This window comes from Dendrobates tinctorius, unplaced genomic scaffold (genome assembly GCF_039654945.1).
Source record: "Dendrobates tinctorius isolate UK_male_01 unplaced genomic scaffold, ASM3965494v1 ptg000007l, whole genome shotgun sequence".
Taxonomy (NCBI): Eukaryota; Metazoa; Chordata; class Amphibia; order Anura; family Dendrobatidae; genus Dendrobates; species Dendrobates tinctorius.
Window position 1 is genome coordinate 22777602 of NW_027361675.1, and position 17777 is coordinate 22795378.

Here is a 17777-nt window from a genome sequence, read left to right on the forward strand (position 1 = left end):
TTTACCATAAAACACCTGGAAATGTTGCCAATTTTTTTTTTTTAACAACTTGAACAAAAAATTAGAAACTTTTGGCTTTTTTAGAGGAATCCCACACAGCTATGCTGAAGTAGGGGATTCTAGGGCGGGAGGGGCACGTGGCAAATTTCAACTGGCAAATTCATCATTATTTAGACGTGTAAGTTACGCCCGATATGTAATAGTACTGAAGAGACATTTCTGGGGAAGGCACACTGCTGTTAGACCGCAAGTCTTAAGTTTGCACCACTTACTAGATTGCGTCATTCTTTTTGGCCACATACCCTTTGTCAAACAAAGCACAAAAATGCCTAAAACAAATAAGTGGGGTACTAGTCATGATAGTTTGATAAAGGACGCCTTGAGAGTTTGAAACACGTAGCTACACTGCTCAAATAAAATAAAGAACACAAAAATACCACATACTAAATATCTCCGAATGAAAATATTCCAGTTGCAAATTTTTATTCATTGCATAGTGGAATGTGTTCAGAACAATAAAATATAACACTTATCAATGTAAATCAAAATGAATATCCCATGGAGGTCTGGATTTGGAATGATACTCAAAATCAAAGTGGAAAATCAAATTACAGGCTGATTCAATTTCAGTGGAAATGCCTCATGACAAGGAAAAGATGCTCAGTAGTGTGTGTGGCCTCCACGTGCCTGTATGACCTCCCTACAACGCCTGGGCATGCTCCTGATGAGGCAGCGGATGTCTCCTGAGGGATCTCCGCGCAGACCTGGACTAAAGCCTCCGCCAACTCCTGGACAGTCTGTGGTGCAACGTGACGTTGGTGCATGGAGCGAGACATGATGTCCCAGATGTGCTCAATCGGATTCAGGTCTGGGGAACGGGAGGGCCAGTCCATAGCTTGAATGCCTTCATCTTGCAGGAAAAGCTGACACACTCCTGCCACGTGAGATCTGGCATTGTCCTCCATTAGGAGGAACCCAGGGCCAACCCACCAGCATATGGTCTCACAAGGGGTCTGAGGATCTCATCTCGGTACCTAATGGCAGTCAGGCTACCTCTGGCGAGCACATGGAGGCCTGTGCGGCCCTCCAAAGAAATGCCAACCGACACCATTACTGACCCACTGCCAAACCGGTCATGCTGAAGGATGTTGTAGGCAGATCGCGCTCCACGGCGTCTCCAGATTCTGTCACATGTGCTCAGTGTGAACCTGCTTTCATCTGTAAAGAGCACAGGGCGGCAGTGGCGAACTTGCCAATCCTGGTGTTCTGTGGCAAATGCCAAGCATCCTGCACGGTGTTGAGCAGTGAGCACAACTCCCATCTGTGGACGTCGGGCACTCAGACCATCCTCATGGAGTCGGTTTCTAACTGTTTGTGCAGACACATGCACATTTGTGGCCTGCTGGAGGTCATTTTGAAGGGCTCTGGCAGTGCTCCTCCTGTTCCTTCTTGCACAAAGGCGGAGGTAGCAGTCCTGCTGCTGGATTGTTGCCCTCCTACGCCCCCCCTCCACGTCTCCGGATGTACTGGCCTGTCTCCTGGTAGCGCCTCCAGCCTCTGGACACAACGCTGACAGACACAACAAACCTTCTTGCCACAGCTCACACTGATGTGCCATCCTGGATGAGCTGCACTACCTGAGCCACTTGTGTGGGTTGTAGAGTCCGTCTCATGCTACGACGAGTGTGAAAACACAACCAACATTCAAAAGTGACTAAAACATCAGCCAGAAAGCATTGGCACTTGGATGTGGTCTGTGGTCCCCACCTGCAGAACCACTCCTTGTATTGAGTGTGTCTTGATGATTGCCAATAATTTCCATCTTTTGTCTATTCCATTTGCACAACAGCATGTGAAATTGATTGTCAGGCTGAGTTCACACGTGGCTTTTTTTCGCGTTTCCGCGGCAGTTTTAACCGCGCGATTTTGCCGCGAAAAATAAGCATCCCATGCATTCCTATGGGATTCCGCAATGCTGTGCTAATGCTGCGGTTTTTACCGCGGCGGAATCGCTTCGCGGTAAAAACCGCAGCATGCTCATTATTTTGCGGAATCGCGGCGATCCCGCACCCATAGGAATGCATTGTTCCGCTTATTTCCCGCATGTGGCTGTGCACACCATGCGGAAAGTAAGCAGAACAATTGCGGATGGTACCCATGGTCCGGAGGAGAGGAGACTGTCCTCCGGGCTTTGGGTACCATATACCTGTAAAAAAAAGAATTTAAAATAAAAAATATTGTTATTCTTACCCTCCGACGTCCCGCGCAGGCTTCCCGCTTCTCTTCACGCTCCCGTTCCCAGTAGTCCTTTGCGAAAATGCCCGCGATGGCGTCCGATCTCGCGGGATCGCGAAGTCTCGCGGTAATTCGCGCGACGTCATCGCGAATTACCGCGAGACGTCGCGTTCCCGCGAGAACTGACGTCATCGCGGGCATTTTCGCAAAGGACTACTGGGAACGGATGCGCGGGACGTCAGAAGGTAAGAATAACACCATTTTTTATTTTTTTTTTTACATTCTATCTTTTACTACTGATGCTGCATAGGCGGCCTCAGTAGTAAAAAGGTGGTCACACTCGTCAAACACTATGTTTGACGAGTGTGACCAATCTGTCAATCAGTTCTCCAAGCGATGCTACAGATCGCTTGGAGAACGCTAGCATTTTGCAAGCTAAATACACTTGCAAAATGCTAGTTTTTCCGCGGGAAAATCGCGGGAATTTAAAATGCGATTTTCCCGCGGACTGGAATTCCGGAATTCTCGCGGTAATTTCCGCGAGAGTTCCGGTACGTGTGCACTTAGCCTCAGTGTTGCTTCCTAAGTGGACAGTTTGAATTCACAGAAGTTTGATTTACTTGGAGTTATATTCTGTTGTTTAAGTATTCCCTTTATTTTTTTGAGCAGTGTATATCTTGCCATGTGAACTTTGCCATTGCCATGGTTTTTTAACAAGCATTTTCTAATACATTTTTGGATTCAAAGAAGCTGGAACACATCTCCTTTTTTCTCATCAAAGCACAAAAAAATGCCTAAAAACAAATAATAAAGTGGGGTACTAATCATGAAAGCCAGATGCAAATTTCTGGCACATTTAGAATAAAATATCCCTATTACCTGATTAACCAGAAAAACTAAAATTGTCATCACCTGTAGGCAGCAAACAGTAAGGAGCAAATCATTTACTTTTCAAAGATGGGGAGGGTCCCCAACAGGGGGACTTCCCAAAGAAACTAAAAGTTCTCTGCTGTCTAGTAGATGTATACCTGAACAGGGAACAGACAAGTAGAGCTATTCCATAGTTTGCTGTCTGGGAAAATGATGAAAATACAGAAAAAATAATTTAGGAAACTTACACTGTTTTTATTGTGACTCTTAAAATTAATAAAGGGTGTTGTGAAAAAAAGTAAACTAAATGTCCCCATGTAATCAATACTCACTTAGGAATTCCTTTGGCTTCCATTTTTCCTTAATAAATATAATGCCTATTATTGAGCTTGCTGGAAAAAAAAGAAATAAAAACCTCTATATTGAATTCGTATTTCAAAGAGCAACTGATTAAGAATTAGCTCAAAATCCCATACCATATGGTAAAATTCTGACTGACTGGAGTTCCAACAGAGGGAACTTCATGAGCTTACTACATAAGATTTATGCAGCGAATTAAAAAAGGTAGTTTCCACTTTAACCCCTTCTCAACACAGGATATACCTTACAACCATAAGTCTTATGCTGGATGTGGTTGTAAGGAACAGAGCACGCTTGGGTGCCAGCTGTGTTATAAAGCCAGCATCTGCCTCTAAAAGCAGTGCCTGGAGCTAAATATTTATTTGGATGCAATTGTCAATTGCTGTTAACAGCATCTAAATGTTTACAATCTATGTAGCACCCATCATTCCAATCCCTCACAACAAATTTGCGTTTTGGCAATTTAATCAAAACATTGTACATGCCCCCCCCCTAAATAAAAACAAGCCCATACCAGGCTCCATGGTAGGAAAAATAAGAGTTACGGCTCTCAGAAATTTCAACAAACCAATTTTTATAATGCAAAGTTCTATGCTTTCTTATATTTTGGTGAACTCTGAGCTCAGCGTTGCACTGTTAGACTTTCTCACTGTGTGAGTGGTGATCTCATTGAGGCACCGTCCAGGTTGAAAACAATTTATCCCCAGACATAGATTACAGTGTGAAACAGAACAATGGACAGGTGAGGGATGTGGTTATTTTTTTTTTTTTTTTTTTTTTTTTTTTTTACAGGAGACCATGGCTTCAATGGTATGGGCATTAGGTGAGCATAACTGTTTTACTCTTTTAAAAAAAAAATATTAAAAAAATAAAGTGTTTTATTTATTTCAAATAAAGGATTTTATTCTGGCTATGTATTTACAATATAATTATAGGATTAGTAATGGAGAGGCGTCTTATAGACGCCTTTTACTAACCCGCGGGCATGTCGTCACCAGACAATACAAAGGTGACAACCCCACAGATATTATCCCACTTCTCACCGCTACAGGGGAAGAGCCCTTTTCTAGGGTGGCTGCGGGCGGCTATTTTTAGGCTAGGCCAATATCTATCGCCCCTTAACCAGCCAGAGAATACCAGCACCTAGCTGTCAGCTATAGCTTCGCTGGTTGTGAAAAATGGGGGGACCCCCACTTTGTTTTTTAAAATTATTTAATTAAATAAATTTAAAGAAATGGCCTGGGGACCCCTCTATTCTTGATAACCAGCCTTACTAATGCTGACAGCTGAGTGGTGCAGCCCGCAGCTGTCAGTTATGCCTGGCTAGTTATCAAAAATACAGGGGGACCTATGCCTTTTTTAAAATTATTTAATTATAGCTCAGGCGCCGGCTGATGAATACTCCCATCTGCCACCACCTGCCCTTGCGGTTATTAACGGCAGTAGCCGTAGGCTGATGGAAGAAGTAGTCCGATCAGCCGATGCCAGTGACCAGTGGTAAGCTTTTTACCTCCGGTCACAGCTGCAGCGTGGGAACCACAGCTCTCTGACCGACGGTAATGATTTTACCACCGATCAGAGGCAGAGTTTGCAGCGCTGCCATGCACATGACAGCGTGGCAAACACTGTATATTCGGGCCTCCCTTTCAATTGAATGGGATCCGGGTTTGGGTACTGTTCTGGTACCAAAGTTTTTCGTTCAACTATTTGACCAAACCTGCAGGACCCGAACATCCAGGGGTTCATCAGTAGTAAACACCTTACTTAAAAATGAGCCTACTGGATTCCTCAACTATGAAAATGACTCAAGTCCACCAGCACAGTATTTGCCTACACACTATATATCCTACAAGGCATCATTAGTATCAGCCTGACAGCGACACAAGAATAGCAGGAACGAATGGAGCAGATACATACGGTACTTCTGGCTAAGACAGGAATGAGCGTTTCTTGCCTAAAGAACTCACCTATGAGAGACACAGCACTGAGGGGCACAATAAGAGACAGAGGAGCAAAGGCATAGGATGAAAACACGGCTACCTCGCCCAATATCATCAATATGAGACCAAGCCACCATGTCTTCGTCTTAAAGTATGAGCGAGGGTCTTTGGTTCCAGCCAATCGCACGTGACTGTATTTCTGAGGAGACAAATTGGATTATTAAGGAATTTCTTCAGATATACCTTCAGCAAACATCTGTCACAGCTGAACATTTCAAATATAGGACAAATACCTAATTATTCAAGGATCTAATCTGAAAAATATAATCAGAAATTGCCCCCCTCCTGCTGGAACCCCTAGTGAATAGGTGTAATCTGGCAGTGAAGCTTCTTTGAAGCTCTTATTCACATCTGACAGGTCCACCAAAGTTAGAGAAGGTCATTGCAACACCTCTCCAAAAGGTATGAGTATGCAACTTGTTTTTCTCTCAGATTTGCCATTCTTTACAGATACAGTATAGAGTAGAGAGTGCTAGTGCACAGCAGGACCTGTCTGAAGATTGGGTTGGATGCAATGAAATTACACCACCACTGGAAAGGAGGTGTCAGCTCTGTCAGTGTAAATCCCTATGCCACCTGTCTGCTCAATCCTCAGAGTAAACGTTGCTTCAATTTTTTATAAAACGGTACGATGGTAGGTAAAAAAACTTAGTAAAATATCTTAGAGAAACAGGTCTCTTTTCCTACTAATTAGTCACTCCCTCCACTTAAAGTGAGTTTGTCACACCTGAAAAGGTGTGTTCTAGATGAATGGTTATTCCCCATCTACTGGATAGGTAATAACGCTCTAATCATTGGGGGTCCGACCGAGGTAGCCCCTAATGGTCCCAAGCTTTGTAGAGCCCAGGTGGAATGGAGCACAGGTCACTCATACACTATCTCTCCATTCACTTTAATAGGAGGGCTGCAATTGGCAATCTATGGCGCTCCCATTAAGACTGATGGAGTGGTAGTGTGCATGAGAGACCTCTACTCACCCAGGGCTTTTTAGAATGGATAGGGGATAACGTCTAAACTTGACAACACCCATTTAAGCTACCAAATCCATTGCTTAGATTAGTAGAAAGTGTTTATCAATCTTTATACACCAATATGAGGCAGAGCAGCCTGTAGTCCCTTACCCCATCATCCCAAATTCATGAGTGATAACACTAGCATCATTTGGACCAGCACTATCTCTGCAGAAATACTACCTATTCTCTGCATCTAATTCCCGACATGTGCAGGATTTTAGCCAAAGCAGCACTGGCACAAATGTACCCAACACCATCAATCATAATGTGGGTGGGGGTGCTTAATATTGCGGAGTACCAACCAAAGTGCACTGAGCACCTAATTTGCCACATTAACCTCAAATTTGCAAGCGATATTACATGGCAGTTACTATAGAACAAAATTTTGCGCCAAGAGGCTTCCTTTCTTGTTGCAGAAACGTTTCACTGTTACCATGTAAGTCATTTATCTTACTGGGGGAATGCTTTAAAAACAAAAATACTGAGATGCTGCTTTTTGGTCACCTTACATAAAAAAAAAAAAGAAAAAAAAAAAAAATATAATCAAAAAGTCCCATGAATTCTCTTTCACCATAAGCTACAGCTATTTGGGATAACTGTGTCCATAACAACCTGAATTACCGTATAATGCTAACTTTATCTAGTTATTTATCCTTCCCATGAAACGCTGGGGAAAAAAAAAAAAAAAAAAAAAAACGACACTAGCAGTTTTTTTTTTCTCCCAAAAACTTAATAAAAGGTGATCAAAACATCCCAAGTACCTCAAAATTCCTTAAATAGAAAGTGGAACCCATCTCTAAAAATAAGTTCTCATACAACTCCATCAACAAACAAAATCCTCCTAGAAAATGGCAACACAAATATAATTTAACGTTTTTTTTAATTTTTTTTCAAAAATGGGAAAATGCCAATAAAAAAAAGCTACAAATTCAGTATTTCCATACTGATCTCCAGAACAAAAATTGTGAAAATATAAATTACACCAGATGGTCAATGGCATAGAAAATAAACTGTGGGAAAAAAAAGTGTTCTCTTTTTATCATCTACTGCACATTAATTTCTGTAAGACACTTTGGGAATCGAAATGCTTACTATACCCCATTATAAATACCTTATGGGGTGTAATTTACAAAATAAGGTCACTTCTGAGTTTTTTGGGTTCATTATTTCACCACAGGAACTTTGCAATTGTCAACCAATGATTTTTAAATCCCCCAAATTGTGCATGTAGCGCTTCAAAGGGAATCTGTCATAAAATTTTTGCTATATAATCTGTGGGCAGCTGAGGTTGTGGCGGAGACACCGATTTCAGTGATATATCACTTATTAGGGCTGTGTGCTGTTTCCATACAATGAAGGTTTTATCACCAGGACATTATCACGGCCTGGACTACAAGGTGTGTGAGCCCTGGTCCGACCACGCCCCTTCCTGTCATAAGCACCTCACTGTCATTAGACAATGTACCTAGTGGCACAAATTGGGCATAACCTAGTGAGAGAAAAAATAAACGTTTGAAAATTTAATAAAAAACAAAAAAAAAAAAAAAAAAAAAAAAACAGAATTACTATAATAAGTAAAATCATTTCAGCTATTCTTACCTAAAATGACAAATGTTACATTAGAAAAATGGGCCACAACCAAAGGTTAAATACGTCAAGTACTACCGAGTGTCCTTCCAATAAAACATCAAGGCCGGTTTCACATGTCTGACATTCATGGTCCGACTATGGGCCATGATGTCCGGACCATTCATCTGACTGTCATAGTAATATAGGAGACATACGGCAGGTCCAGACATAACAGGTCATACACGGACCGTACATGTTGGAAACCGGCCTAACCCTGACCCTCTTCATTCTGGCTTGGGTTGAACCTTCCATGGAGGTACTATGTGTGGAGACAATTGAAGTGTATTGATTGGGGCACTGTGACGGCTGTGATTTGAGGGACTGTAGCATGGGACAAGCTGGCTGGCCATTATCTTTCCAATACAGACTGCTGGAAGGAAGCTACCATATTTCTGCTTAGAGCAAGCTGGGATTACTTGAGTGGACAACGTGTGGTCACAAGACAGGCACTGAATGGTATTTATGGAAGACTGACTGCTGCTGGGGGCAACGACTGCATTTGGCGCTTTAACAGGGGGCATTGACTGAAAACCACCATCTGCAGACAGAATGAAACGGATACTCAGCAGATTACATCTGCAAATTTTTGTTTTCAGAAACAGATACGATTAAAGTGACGAAAATGGAAACTTGTTCATTATGCACAGTAACAAGTGACTCATGGCACACAAGGCACGTTTTATTAGTAAGCCGTGTGTGAAAAAGTGTGGAAAGATTTCAATGTGACACGCATCACAAGGAAGGATCGAAGGCAATAATTATATATGAGCAGAGTTTCCTGGTTTTCGGGCACACACCCTGGTGGTTTCCATGCAATCCATTGTCTGCAGGAATGCAAGAACCTTTGATGAATCGATTGCGATTTACAATGTACTTTGGACTTTATCCTAATCACATGGAAGACTGTGCACATAACAAAAGGAAATGGGAGGCTGAATTCACAAATGCAATGCATGTTTGGTATATGCACCAGAGGTAACATTCCACCTTGTGCAGAGTGACATGACTGACCTGCCAAAGTAAGGAGACTTATAGGCCATACAATGCTCCGCTGTGAAATTAACTATGCAAAATTGCCTCTTCAGAGAAGAGAAGGACTTAAACTCTAGGGTCACCTACTGGATATGGCAGCACATTAGCTGCAGTGCTAACAACTGAGCCACCAGTGACGACATCTGCAAGGATTTTCCATGTTCTCCCCGTGTTTGCGCGAGTTTCCTCTGGCTTCTCCGGTTTTCTCCCACCACTTCACAGACAAACAGATAGGTAACAGATTGTGAGCCACAATGGGGACAATGATTAGAATGTATGAAAAGCACTGTGGAATTAATGGCGCTCTCTAAGGGAGTTAAATAAGTAAATTAAAAAAAACATGTAGCAATCCTAAAATCCAATATCGACCCTTTAACGAGCGAGCCTTGCCACATGACTCAGGATAAAAGCCAAACCAGAATCTCTATTTGCAGACACGTGTTTCAGGGTGTTGTCTCTCCTCTGTGCAAAGCATGAGATCTGATTTAGCTGTATGAGAGGCCTTTGACTGGGGTCTAAAGGGTTAACGTTTCTCCTTGTGGAGAGTGACATGCCAAAGTAATGAAACTTTTAGGCTGTGTGCCCACGATGCGTTTTGTTAAGCGTTTCCGCAGCGTTTCAGCCGGCTCAGACGCTGCAGAAACGCTTAAAAGATGCATCCAATTAATTAGCATGCGTTTTTGGCTTTTTGTGCCAATGCATGCGTTTTTAACCGCTCAGGAATCGCTTAGCGGCTAAAAACGCAGCATGCTCATTAATTTCCTCATAGCTGAGCGTTTTTAGCCTTCCCCAATGTTCCCAGAAATCGCGTGTCAAAAAACGTGTCAAAACGCGTCAAAAATCGCGCAAAAAATGCACGTCTTTTTCCGCGCGTTTTCTGGGAAGGGGATCCTTTTCCTGAGCGTTTAAAAACGCTAGCGTGCGCACATAGCCTTAGACCTTGCAATGCTCTTTTGGAAAATCAAATATGCAAATTGCCTCTTCAGGGAGGATGAAGACTTGTGCCACATATTCAAGCCAGTTCAAGTCTGCTTCATCTCTGAAGAGGCGATTTGCATAGTTTATGCCCAAGGAATGCTTCCAGTGCATATATTACACCTATACATAGGACCCCTTTCGCCTAACAGAAGCAAAGAGTGACTGCATAGCCAATATACCTTTTTATTAGAGCGGTTTCCACTTTCAGGAAAGTGGACCCCAAGTGCTATAAAATACCAATGTACTTACCCTTCTTGGGTCTGGCGCCAGCTACCCACAGCAGCTCAAGTCCTTGCGGTGAGATCATGAAGAGCACCTCACATCACTGTGACGACAATCACTGAGCTCAGCAGCTGTGTGGAAATAGACAATACAAGCTGCTGAGCTCAGCAAGTAACTACAGCATTGATTCGTGCTGCCGACGTGGCGTCAGCCCTACAGCCAAGACACCGAGCCGCTGCAGGGAGCAAACACTGGACTCTGATAGGGTGAGTAATTGCTCCGTTTCTTCTTTTAGAGAATTTGAGTCTATGTTCCTGAAAGTGGAAAACTTCTTTAAGCAGGACACATAGCGCAGTCTGATGTACAATTCCATATAGAGGAATGCCAAGGTTATGGGTGACGTATGGCTCTGTATGGCTATATATCCAGAATTTACTTCCTGTGTATACTTAACTACGGCTTCAACACATCCTTTTTAAAGTAATTTGGAGTGCAATTAACCTTTGCTTCTCCTTTTGAAAAAGAAATCTGAATTTGTTGACGATCCACGGTAGCTGAAAGGGGGATACCTTGCAGAGGACATTGCAGTGGTTCCGATATTTTGGCATCCGCTTTTATAAGGTGTCACTCTATGTATGAGAATATTTTCACATAAGAGAAGCCCAAGAATTGCATTTCGTATCAATCTAGTAACTAAAAGTGGCAGAGATTAAAGATTTTTTGGGGGAATTTCAATGGTTATAGACTGCTTTGGTCACACGTTACTGCAATAGATCGAAAATCAGAAAGTAGCAGAGACCTTGGAGTCCTGCAGCCCAGGAGCCAGAGAGAATTGCTTCTGTACGTACATAGAATTTTTTTTTTTTTATTTTAAGCCCAAGAGACAAATTTCCAGAAAACATTTTATCTTCTGTGAACCCATGTAATGATTTGCCCATAACAGGATCTATGCCGAGATAACTACCTGCATAAATAACGATTAATACATGGAAAAATGGATCTGACGTAACAATTACGTTTCCAAAACCACAAGTCAATTTTTTTTGCATGAATATTATTGATATAAGTAGTCATTTTCTGTTGTATCCCGGTGTGTAAACTCTATTTCAGAGAACAATATGTTTTATCTAAACTCAAATACGATATGAACAGTCAACAATATGCACTAAATGCAACACGGCTTTAATAGGGCCACAGAAAAAAAAAAAATAAATCAGTGGGAAAGTAAACATATTGTGCCAGTTATTAATGTATGAACCAACAGGATGTTGGTGGAAAGTCAAGACTGAGTGCAGAAACCCGCAATCTCCAATATCAGCCATCCCATCCACACCATAATTGCAAGAATTCAAGAAGTGAAGATCTATGTTGGCGATTTTACAATTAGGCAGGGGTCACACTCGTGAGTGTGATGCGAGAAACTCACGCGAGTCTCTCGCATCAATACCCGACAATGCCGCCGACAGTCGGGACCGGAGTGTGCGGCTGCATGTATTTGACCTGGACCCGTTGAAGCGCTTGCCGCGCGAAACAGCCGTCGTTCACCTGCATGCTCCCCTAACCCGCAAATCCCATACAATGTAATAAAAAAGGACTGGAATATTTAATTTATCTGGTGAGTGCCGCATTATTATTCTTTATATAAGAGCATGTATTTCTATGCAGTTTCACACTACGGTCCTGAGTGCCGGGTATTGATGCGAATTTCTCGCATCACACTTGCAAGTGTGACCCCGGCCTAAAACCATGAGTAAGGCTGGCAACAGCTGAAACACGCAGGTTTATCACAAGAGCTGCTGGACATGGTGAACATTTGCACTATTTTAAAATGAATCAATAAACTTGGATTTTTACCTTCCTCACATTGTCTCGCTGGAATCCTCTCTTTCCTAATTTATCTTCAAGCCGCACCCTGGGCTGTTCCGTGTGAGACACAAAACTGCATCTGACCTTCACCTCAATGGTGAGCTGACTCTCCCTCTCCCCTACCCTCTGCATATCATGGTAAAAGCAATGGTGCCTTTCAAAAGTACAACTCGTCTTGCAAAAAACAAGCTGACACTGCTATACTGATGGAAAAATAACTTGTGGCTCTGGGAAGAAGGTGAGAAAAAAAAAAAAACGGAAATGCAAAAACAGATATACCTCTGGTCCTTAGGCTATGTGCACATGCTGCGGATTCTGCTGTGGAGCCGCTGCGGATTAGGCCTCTGCGGATCCGCAGCAGTTCTGCAGACAGTGTACAGTACAATGTAAGTCTGTGACTTACAATCCGCTGGGCACATGCTGCGGATTTTCAACTGCGGAAAAGCTGTGGTTTTGAATCCGCAGAAAGAACTGACATGTCAATTCTTTCTGCGGATTCTGCTGCGGTTTGCCACCTATTCCATTGTCCAAGTGACAAACCGCAGGGGAAAACCGCTGGTCAATCAGCAGGTAAAACTGCAGGTCGCTTTAGCTGCTATTTTACCTGCGGATCCGCACGGAAAAAATCCGCTGGTGAATCCGCAGCGTGTGCATATGGCCTCAAGGGATTAAGATATAACAATAATCCAGCAGGCATGTCGGTCTTCCTTCCAGCACCTTTTTATTAATTCCTTACCTGCAAGTTGAGTCCAATACTAATAAGAAGATGTCCGAATATAGCCAGCAGAGATCCAATAAGATTGTCCTGAAAAACACATACAGGAGAGCAGTTTGAGTACATTTAGCAAGAATCCATAATGTGATTTTATCCTGAAGAAGAAACCCGTCGATAATAAAACTGCATTTAATATAGTGTATTATTCATCAGTCCATAAGCAGTGCAGAAAATCCACATTTTTATCCTCCATCTACATAAAGGATGAAGGTGTATGTAAGCATGCTGACCTTTTTAACTAGATCAAAGACTGGGCATATTTCAGAATAATTAGTTTAACACAATCCAACATTATTAATAACTTCAGTGCATTTCCTCATCAGGAAAAAAGTTCAAAAAAAACATGGTACTAGGACAACTCCCAATTAGCAATATATACCTACATAGAAACACCGGAGTATAACGCCCAAGGTAATACATTTCAAAAATAAAAGATTGAAGTAAAAAAAAAGTATAATCTTTATTGATACAAATAAATACAAATAGATAAAAAGTTTTTTTCATATGTAAAGATACAACAGTGTGATCAGGTATCAGAAATGACACAAAAGGGAAAAGACAACAGCATACATAGTGTTAAATGCAATGGTATATAATCAAAGTTGAACCAAACCCTATACTGATATGGCAGACGCAAAAAGTTGCGCCACAATATTTACCCAACTGTCACTAGGATTGATAGGATAAAGTCCCTCACATTACCTTTGGTCTATGTATGGCTTTCCATGGGTTAAGTGCTATTTTGCAAAAAATTATATAGGGAGAGGGTACCCAGGTGAACCATGCTTACCCATGTGGGGCGTACATCTGCTGTAGGTCAGGTCCCAAGCCCCAATGCACGTTTCGCGCTGGGCTTCGTCGGGGGGCTTGTGTGTTACTGCTTCATATGCGGGGTTTAAATATACAGGGCACAGCTGATACTAGTTAGTGCCGCTGCTTGCAGAGGCGCATAGGAGGCGGGTCCCGGTCACTGGCGCGTCACGTCCGGCTGTCAAAGCCTGTAGGAGGGACAAGGAGAATCAATATTCTCCTGACGTCACTGTCCCGCCCAAGGCCCACATGACGCCTTCCGGAACGCCCATAAAAACACGGTAGCCAACGTGCATGCGCACACTGCAGCGGCCATCTTAACTGCTGGCCCAAGTAAGGGAAAAACAGACATGGCGACAAACAGAGGAGTTAAAAAATGCATAGTATGATCTCCCTGCTGAGAAGCTTCCATAGAAACCCCTCACGCTTTATGGCATGATAGTAATAGCATAATCAACCCCAAACTCTATTGACGCCTCTCAAACCGCCCCTATCCGCGGAACAACCGCGGCTACCATTTTGTATTGTTACGGGCCGAGATAGAAAACATGGCGTCATACTGGGGTCTACAAAATATAATTATAATGCCACACTACGGTCATAAGCCCATTAAATAACATAAAAATATAAAATCATTATGGAAATGCATATTTTACAAGGTAAAACACATAGCATCATTCCTCTCCCCTTAAATCGCTATACCAGAATATTCTAATGCGGACCACATTCAAACCACAATAGTAAAATATATATAGCCCTGATGGGCTGGGAAAACCGCGCTCCCCCACGCCCGCCCGCTGTCTCCATCTGTGCTGATTGCACTGGTGGAGGAGGGGCCTCCGACCACTTCCTCCACGAATCAGCGTGTGAAAAAGCTGACGCAATGGCGTCATTTCATTGTGTCAGCTGTGTACTGCAGAGAGGCAGACAGAGACAGGAACAGAAGCAGTGCGAAAGGGGAATGGGATTGAGGTATGTGGTGTTTTTTTCCATGTGTATGCAATGTTTGACTGGACATGGGGAGGCTGCGAGGGGCTCGTGCGGTATACGGGGAGGCTGCGAGGGGCTCGTGCGGTATACGGGGAGGCTGCGAGGGGCTCGTGCGGTATACGGGGAGGCTGCGAGGGGCTCGTGCGGTATACGGGGAGGCTGCGAGGGGCTCGTGCGGTATACGGGGAGGCTGCGGGGGGCTCGTGCGATATATAGAAGGGGATGTATTGAGGGTCAAACGATATATAGGAGGATGTCCGCATACTTAATTCTGCTCATTATTAAGTGATACAATTATTAACATAATTACAATTACTATATTGATATTAATATTGAGCAGAATTAATTTCAGCCTATTGGTTTGGCCCTTCACAACAGTCATGGTCTCTCATGTGGCCCATATGGAAAATTAGTTGCTCACCCCTGCCATAAGGTCATCAGAATAAACAAATTAAAAAAAAAAAAAAAAATCAGATGTGGTTGTGTCCTCTGGTGAAGGAAAGAGTACTCCAGTTTAAGTAAATTATTACTTAGCCACTAGTAATCTGTGTGTTTGTAGCCAAAAGCTATATTCATCAGCTATTTTATCAGAGCCATAGATGGGAGTAGAGCGTCAGGTGCGTCTTTTATCCTGACGCGTCATTCTTGGCACCTTTTTATGACCACTTTGGCCTCAGACTTGATGAAATAAACTAGTGGGCAGTTTCCAAGTGGAAGCCAACTGAAGAAAGGACCGGTCACTTTTTTACCCACTTTGTGTCTTTAGAAACAAAGTGGCTATAAGAAGGTCAAAGACTGAGTGCATGAATAGAAAGTCGCTTTTACCTTGCAATACATATGTTCATTCTTTTAAGAGTTTATTTAGTGCTTTTTCAGGAGGGTTACAGAACATATCTGCCTGAATAAGACATTGCGTGTACATGTCCTAGAGGCGTTGTCCACTACTTAACCCACGCTTCTTTAACGCTAAGGTGCCCCATTTGGAGTTAAAGACATGTACTCTCCTCCCGTAGCGTCATCATAAGGCCATGTGCACACGTTGAGTATTTACTGAATTTTTTCCTCATAATTTGTAGGCCAAAACCGGGAGTGGGTGATAAATACAGAAGTGGTGACATGTTTCTATTATACTTTTCCTCTGACTGTTCCACTCTTGGGTTTGGCTTCCAAATTCTGAGGTAAAAAAAAAAAACCCCACAAAATACTGAACATGTGAATGTGGCCTTACTGTGATGTCAAGGCCGTGTTTGCCAGAGCTCACGGGTCATTATCCTGTCACGTGAACATTGCAGCCCATCAGTGACCGCTGACCAGCTTCCACATGAGAAATTGAGCTGAGGAGCTGTGAAACAGCTGATGTGGACATAACTCTTGGACTAGTCACCTCGTCGCTGTCCATGTGCTCTACTATGTTTTTGTCTGAAATACGGCGGCGTGTCAGAGTAAAAGGTACAGGTAAGGAGCTGCCCTCTGATTCAGGCCGTGGTTCTGGCAGTATGAATCTGCGGACAGGATCCCTGCGGACATATTATAAATCCTATACTATGTGACTTACCTTGTATGAGAAGTAGTTGGCAGAAGGAATTTCCAAAGTAGTCAGTTTTTCCACCTGAATGGAAGGGACAGTAGCTTTCTCCATTTTTTCTTTAGCTTTTTTCTTGACTAATACATCATAAGGGACAGTCTTAGAACATGTATCCAAGGCCTCAAGCACAAGGGCCACACCAGCCTTTTCATCATAAGTTCTTCATTTATAGCAATAACACGAGGCCCAAGATGGAATCTTTTCCTAGAAATTGACCAGATTAAAAGTAAATTTTACCTTTATTTCAAAAACCATTTAAAAGGGAATGTGTTAGTACGATCAACCCTTCAAAAGCAGTCTATAAAGACAAACAGGTCACAGGATGCCGAATAAAAGGACAACATGATATCTGTGATTCAATTACTTTTTCCAGAGGTGTCCAAATATTTCATAATTTGTAAATGAGCTATTAAGATCTATGGGTCGGACACAGATCTGCATAACAATCTGCTTATTTTATATCACTAGGGGGTATTACAGGGGGTGAGACATGTACATCGAGAGCAGGCTGTCAGTTATTACATGTCTCACACTGGTGATGCCAACTTTCATGTAAAATAAGCTATGGAGACAGAGTGTCAAGGAGATCTATTTCCGGCCCACAGATATTAACAGCTCATTCACATATAAGAAAAACATGGATTTCTCTGGAATAAGACATTAGATCGCAGATATCAAAGTATCATTTTATTCAGCTCCCTACGACCTACATGACAATATAGATGGTGTAGAAGGGTTAATCCTACTGACAGATTCCTTTTAAGCTTTCATTAAAGATTTAGGAAATTATTGAGCCAAATCCTTGCAGCAACTTTGCATGATCATAGTTTAAAATTAGTTCTTAAAGGGAATCTGTCACCTCATTTTGGAGCGGTATTTAAATGACTTGGGTCCGATCCGATGGGCAATGTTTCGGGTCCTTTCCTCCACCCCTCCTTGGCCGCTGTCCGCAATATTTCAGGGAATTTCCATACTTGGCCTCCATATTACTAGCGTGCATATTGCAATCTGGACTCACACACGCGCAGTACGCTTTGCCCAACTGTGGGCAAAGCCTAAAAGCATTAGTGCGCATGCGCCGGTGAACTATGTCCTGGAACACAGCAAATACTTCCGGGACATAGTTCCCCGGCGCATGCATGAAGGAAGGAAGGATGGATTGGGTCATGTATCGCAAGATTTTGGTCAACAACCTCCTTCCCTGAGTAAGAACATTGAAGATGGGTCATGGCTGGGTCTTCCAGCATGACAATGACCCAAAACGCACAGCCAGGGCAACTAAGCAGTGGCTCTGTAAGAAGCATTTCAAGTCCCTGGAGTGGCCTAGCCAGTCTCCAGACCTGAACCCAATAGAATAGAATAGTTTTTTTTTTTAAACTGTTTCTGATACATGATGGTTCCTGCACCAAACC

The 17777-nt window shown here is 42.8% G+C and overlaps 2 protein-coding genes across 7 annotated transcripts in view; one reads left to right on the plus strand and one right to left on the minus strand.

Moving 5' to 3' along the window:
• The window catches only part of NIPAL3 (NIPA like domain containing 3), a 41528-nt gene that overhangs the window by 22877 nt on the left and 874 nt on the right, over positions 1 to 17777 (minus strand). For 4 of the 6 annotated variants that reach the window (XM_073572537.1, XM_073572513.1, XM_073572526.1 and 1 more), the window contains exons 2-5: positions 16336 to 16569; positions 12942 to 13010; positions 5433 to 5604; positions 3438 to 3497 (exon numbers count right to left, since the gene is read on the minus strand). In XM_073572537.1, the coding sequence (XP_073428638.1) occupies positions 3438 to 3497; positions 5433 to 5604; positions 12942 to 13010; positions 16336 to 16419 (385 nt within the window). In that variant the 5' untranslated portion in view covers positions 16420 to 16569. Of the gene's footprint in view, positions 1 to 3437; positions 3498 to 5432; positions 5605 to 12941; positions 13011 to 13770; positions 13900 to 16335; positions 16570 to 17777 lie in introns of those variants that run through there. The other 2 variants (XM_073572554.1, XM_073572545.1) reach the window with 2 other exon arrangements.
• Positions 14641 to 17777, plus strand: part of STPG1 (sperm tail PG-rich repeat containing 1) — a 179954-nt gene continuing 176817 nt past the window's right edge. The window contains exon 1 of the mRNA XM_073572565.1: positions 14641 to 14762. Within this exon, the coding sequence (XP_073428666.1) occupies positions 14674 to 14762 (89 nt within the window). The 5' untranslated portion in view covers positions 14641 to 14673. The remainder of the gene's footprint in view (positions 14763 to 17777) is intronic.